The sequence below is a fragment of the Lonchura striata genome, chromosome 1 (assembly GCF_050655825.1).
Source record: "Lonchura striata isolate lonStrDom1 chromosome 1, ASM5065582v1, whole genome shotgun sequence".
Lineage (NCBI taxonomy): Eukaryota > Metazoa > Chordata > Aves > Passeriformes > Estrildidae > Lonchura > Lonchura striata.
The window spans coordinates 4,165,674-4,171,990 of record NC_140703.1 but is presented as its reverse complement, the minus strand read 5'-3'; the positions used below and the strand labels follow the sequence as shown (position 1 = coordinate 4,171,990).

General features: G+C 40.2%; 1 protein-coding gene across 1 annotated transcript in view; it reads left to right on the top strand.

Annotated features, from left to right (window-relative positions):
* Positions 1-1,205: 1,205 nt before the first annotated feature.
* Positions 1,206-6,317, top strand: part of GUCA1C (guanylate cyclase activator 1C) — a 41,844-nt gene continuing 36,732 nt past the window's right edge. Inside the window, exon 1 of the mRNA XM_021542405.4 lies at positions 1,206-6,222. Within this exon, the coding sequence (XP_021398080.1) occupies positions 6,019-6,222 (204 nt within the window). The 5' untranslated portion in view covers positions 1,206-6,018. The remainder of the gene's footprint in view (positions 6,223-6,317) is intronic.

Here is a 6,317-nt window from a genome sequence, read left to right as displayed (position 1 = left end):
TTGTGTATTTTCACATACAAGCACACTGTGAAGCTTGCAAGCAAATTAAATCAGAAAATATCCTAATAAAGAAGCATTAAACCTATGTGAAAAAAAAAATACAGGAAGATGCAAATAGAAACTGTAGAGAAAATATAATTTACATGAATGATTTTATGGTAAATATGCAATTTATAAATAAACATTTTATTTGCAAGTAAACGTGCAATGCAGTACCCAGACATCCATCTGAGACAGGACCTCCAGAACACCATAATTTTTCCAAAATTATGTTCTTCAGTCAGTTTATCCATCTCCAATTTATCCACCAGTTGGATAAAGGTAAGCCAGTTAAACACTCTCTGGGTCATGTCTGGAATAAAAATAGCCTCACTTCACTCGACAGCTCTAAGAGACCCAGGTCAGCTCTCCTGTCTCTGGCAAAAGCCAGGAGCACGTGCCTGGGAACAGCACCCCTTGTGCCCACTCATTCACAGAAGAGATTCAACAAATGAGTAAAATGGGCTTTTCTTGCCTGAAATTATCTGGTTTTTTAAAACTCATATTTACTTTTAGCCTCCATACCACCTCGTGCTAATCAGTTCCACATTATAATTGCACAAACATTCTCCTTTGTTTTTTTTTGTTTGTTTGTTTTTGTTTTTTCAAGAAGTCTAATTCTTTCTCAAATTGTTTTGCAGCAATGTTTCAAAGAATTCCAGAAAGGCTGCCTTGAGGTTAAAGGAAAATAAGACTTTTCAGGGACCTGTGGTTTTTATGTCTACACATAAGATCATTGCCTGTCACTGTAGTAAGGAGATCAGATAAAACATTTAAATGGTGCTGCCTTCCTACATCTTTAAGTCCAAATGTTTTATTCTTGTGGCTTGCAGAGACTGATGGTGCTAATATATAACAATGAGAGAGACTTAGTGTGAATTTTACTTTAGGGAAAAGTTGGGGTCAGAGTTTAGTCTCTTGAAGCTTTTCACTATAATAGATGTGGATTTGTGTGCCCTGATATTGTTGTCCTCATTCTCTGCAATTCTTTAGTTTCAAATGCTTCATTGAACTTTCCCCTATATTTTATAGCATCATCTATAGCAAACTTGAAATTTCCTAGACACAGTCTATCAAACCCTTAAGGCTTTTTATTTTATAGCCTGTGTTAGTAGCCTTGAGTCCCCACCATCACATATGAAGCTCTAAGTGCCACCTGCAACAGGGTTTGGAGGTTCCAGGTGACATTGGTGGCTCTTTGCAATCATATTTAGAGGCAAATAAGCCCATGCCTATTTGAAAGAGACACTGCTCAATAGGCAATAGGTTTCTTTGTGTGCAACCACTGATACTGGATTTAAGTCATTGGAACTAAATTTTGTTTTTTACTGTAAGCATAAGTTCAGTTTTTTCTTTTCAGGCCTCACATTTATGACAGAATTCAATATATAATTTTTTCTTCCTTTCTTGGAGAGCCTTTTATTCAGACCTTCTGATAGGTGTTGCTTTTCTTTTCCATCTGTTTTTCCTCCCTTTTGTATTACATAGCTTGCAGGCCTACAATGAGAGTTCCCTGCTTCTACATTCTCCCTCATTCCACTTCTGGACTTTGTTGGAGGGTAATGCACATGAAAAAAATGTAAAAATGTACTTCCCAGCTAATGTGGACATGGACATGCAATAGGTCTGAGACACTTGTGCTTTAAATAGTGAAGTAACTTTTCCTCAGAGTGAAAGTGAGGATATTAAATGGCTAAAAAGAACAGTGTTGCCAGCATAGCCCTTCTAATCTGTGTGCACTTCACTATAATCCCTCAGTAAAGCTATTCTGGCAGGAACATGGCCAAGAACTCCTTCAAAAGCAGCTTCTTCTCCTACTTGCACCTAATTCTAACTTCCATGTTGCCATTTTAGTCTGGTTTATTGCACTGCTTCTTGAAGTCTTCTCATGTTTTCTTTTAATTATTTTTAAATAATGAGCTTTGCTGATATGATAAGCATGTCATGCTTGTTCATATGCTTATTTTTTCAAATGTTCCACCTTTAAAATTGGATGGTTTTTTTTTTTTAAGATCCATCAAATAGATAACTTAGAATAGCTTGATGATTGTCATGAAGAGTTATTTAAATAAAGTGTAGGTTTTTCTGACATTTTAACCTTGTCTTCCAGAAGGAAAATAACAACAGGGTTCAGAGAGTATTCCATGCACATTTTCAAGGACTGAGATGGTTTATTTCTTAATATTCCCACTTATGCTGTTGCTTTTTTCAGAAGTTTCAACATGAAAATGTACAGAACCAATTGCAGGCCACTTTATTTACTAAAAAAAACCCTGTCTATGGCTTCTGAAACCTGTGGTTCAAAGTTTTGATTTTTTTTTTCCTTTGAACACTGCTGTTATTTCGGGAGGGCAGGGGGGTGAGGGGGAACGAATTCTGAGTAACATTTGAGGTTTTTAAAGCTTCCTCTTTTCATTGAACAAGAAATTTGGTAGATATACACTTGGGAAATTCTGTGTTGGTTTTTCCAATTTCTAACTATTGAAAATTTAAATGTGATGAAAAACAATAAAAAACTGAAGATTGCCATTTTAAGCTACCTTTCTTTTGCCTGTTGTTCTTTGTTATTTAAAATATGGCATTCTTTACCTGCTAGGGGTATTTTGAAGTGACATATTTCCAAATGCCACTTCACATGTTTCAGATTCTGGTTTTATTCAGTATTTCATAAAGAAAATCCCTGCTGCTTCTCAGTATTAAAGGTCTTGATCTTATAACTGACAGGATGTTAGTGGGCAGCTATTTTTGCTCTGGGGAGACTGTTAGAAGTGATGCAAGGAATGAGTAGAGATTAGGAAAAAAATCACATTTTAATGATAACTACATTATATGTCTCTGTTGAAGTCCTCCAGGCATTCATGTACACTTTTCCCCCCTTCTCTCCCTCCTCAGCAGCATTGCCCTGACTACCTGCAGACTCTGGTTTATGCAACATAGGTGAAAATATGTGCAGAAATCTGTTCCAGCAACAGCCCAGCTTGTTGCCCTTTTACACTGAAGGCTTGTACTCATTTCTGAAAAATATCTTGCAACTCTGATCTTACACGATTAGCAAGTCCCAGCTCTTTATTTGCCTAAAAATACTGGAGAACCCCATGGCCCTGCATGCCATGGTCCTAAACCTTGTGTATCAAGGGCAGCTTGCCCAGCTGGTTGTGCCAGCAGTGCACACGCCATGGATGTGCCACCACAATGCTCATCACCCCTGGCACCTGAAAAGCAGGATCATGACATGTACAATGCTATCTTTGGTTCTCTTGCCAGCTTGAAGGAACTCACCTGACTGTCAACTCTGCTTTTGCAACTGAGCAAGCAGGAGCCTTGGTCTGCTGGAACCCCAGCCTGGTCCAGGGGCTCCGTGTGGTGGAAAAGTCTCTCCTCCAACCCGAGCTTCCAGAGAAAGGCTCAGCAGTCTCTGTTGTTCGGTCTCAAGACAGTTTATTGCGAGTTATCCAAAAGATTTTCTTCTGGGGCTGCTGTGGTTTGCTCACAGCTCAGGCAGAGGCACACACACACCCTGACATCCTCTCTGACCCCGACTGCTTCTTCTCTCCCCACCCAGGGCTGCTGCTCTCTTTTATATGGTACATTACATGTTACATGGTTACAGCTTTTCTCCCAATGCCTATTACCTATATTAAATGGTGATTTTCTATCTTTTATATGGTACATTACGTGTTACATGGTTACAGTGTTTCCCAATGCCTATTACCTATATTAAATGGTGATTTTCTATCTTTTATATGGTACATTACATGGTAAATGTTTACAATTTTTCCCAATGCCTATCACCTATATTAAATGGTGCTTTTCTATCTTTTATATGGTACATTACGTGTTCCATGGTTACAGTTTTCCCCAATGCCTATTACCTATATTAAATGGTGCCTCTCTACTCTAAGCCAATCTGTGAGTGCCAACATCACCAAGAGGAGGTAAGGAAGGAGAAAGAGGAGAAACAGGACTGGCCTACATTCCTCCCTCATGTACAAAGTAAAAACCCTCCTGTACAGGTGTTAAAACCCCCTTGTACAATACTAAAAAATTCTTCCCTCTACTTTGTAACTATTTCTACTATAATATCTAAACTTTTGTGACTTCTTGTTCTTCCTGCAAGGTTGGTAAATCATTCCATGGCTCAAACCCAAAATCACAGCTGTTTCCAGCTGCCTGCCAGGGTTTCAAATGCCTCCAACCAGGGCCTGGAACCTCTAAAAATGTCTGAGGGACATTTTGAGTTCCAACATTGGCTCAGAGGAAAATTGATCTCCTGCAGGTGCGCAGCGCTCGAGGGCAATGGGGCTGTGTCCAGTTCTGGCCCCTCAGTTCAGGAAGGACATTGAGATGCTTGAGCATGTCCAGAGGGGGCAACAAGGCTGGAGAGGGGCTGGGAACACAAGCCCTGTGAGGAAGGTTTGAGGGAGTTGGGGTTGTTCAGGCTGGAGAAGAGGAGGCTCAGAGGTGCCCTCATTGCTCTCCACAGCTCCTGAAGGCAGGTTCAGACAGGTGGGGTCGGTCTCTTCCACCTGCAGCACTGACAGAACAAGAGGACACAGCCTCAGCTACATCAGGGAAGGTTTAGATTGGATATTAGGAAAAAAAAATTTCACTGAAAGAATAATAAAATACTGGAATTGTCTTCCTAGGGAGGTGGTGGAATCACCATCTCTGGATATGTTTAAAAAATGACTGGACTTGGCACTTGGTGTTATGGTCTAGTTGTGGTGTTAGGGCACAGGTTGGACTTGATGATCTTAGAGGTCTCTTCCAACCTTGTTATTCTGTGATTCTGTGACTGTGCCCTGCTCTCCAGAGTAAAGCTGCATGAGTGGTGCTCACCCTCCTCTGGTGAGACATCACTGCAGTGCAATGGTGAGACACCATCAGCAGCCTTAGGTGTGACAGCTGGATCTTCACATTCTACCAGGGCAGTCTCTAACCACTGCATGCCATAGGATCTGCTGTAGGGCTTCAATGCTGTACATCTGTACACTGCAATCTACTGCAATACCTAACAGACATTATGACACTACAGGTTTCCACAAACAATTTTGAAGCAGCAGCCCTGCACCCCCCAGACTGCTGGCCACCCTTTTCCACCCTCACTTTATCTGTTCTCTTGTAAAACCCACTATTGTGACACCAGGCAATGCAAAAATGTAAGCAATGTTTTCTAAAGCTAAGTATATTTATTTTGCAATCTTATTGCAAGCTTTGGCATGGATCTGTTCTAACACCTGTCCCCAAGTGCAACCACAAACACTTCTGCTGGCCTAAGGGAAAGGAAAGGATGGGATTGAAAGAGCAGTGGCAGTGGGGAAGCAATTTTCCAGACAACATTGGCTTACAGGAGACTCAGTTGCTTGTAGAACTGTCTAAAGACAACAAGTTCTTTGTGCTTAGTGTACAGCCAACTTTCAGTTTTTTTCAGGTTATCCAAGTCAAATTGTGTTGCAGTTTCGACCTGTAAGGTAAGATTTGGATCACCATATATACAGAAATAATAAAAATGAAAAGTCAGCTGCAGAAAATGTATACAAGCTGCAAGGCAGCTGCACAAAACGTACACAAGAATTAAAATAGTTCTAAGTTTTTTGTTAAAACTATAAATTGTAAAAATGAAGGTTTTGAAATAAGCCTCAAAGTTCCTGCATGTTGCTTTTTTTTTAATATTCATCCAGTTTAAACACCTTTAGCACCACAGATGCAAGCAGAAGATGAGAACTGGTATAATCAGTTCATCTGAGGCTCTGCAGACTGACTGTGCACAAAGATTCTAATTAGCTGCTAAAACCACAGGGTACTAAAACTGGGTGCCAGTAATCTTTCTAGGGTGCTATATTTACTTAGTCTATCTTGGTAGTGATCTGTAAGAGGTTTAAAGTAGCTCTCAAAGGCAGAGTTGGTGTTTGAATTATCATTGCTGGGAAGCAAGAATCAAACATTTGGATGAATAAATACTGAAAAAGATTACCTGGTATGTTTGATGCAATGGGTGCTGCTGGATCAGCAGATGACATTAATGCTATGGAAATTCACCACTGGTACACAAAGTTTATGAAGGAGTGCCCATCGGGACAGCTTTGCCTGCATGAATTTAAACATGTCCTGGATCTACACGGACTTACTCCTGAAGCTAACAACTATGTTGAACAAGTATTTCACACGTTTGACATGAATAAGGTAAGAATTCATTCCTGACTTTCTTATGGCTGTAGCATTTGAGGCACTCAGAGGCATGTCTGAGAGCTGCAAGCTCCCTGCTCAGAGGTAATGGA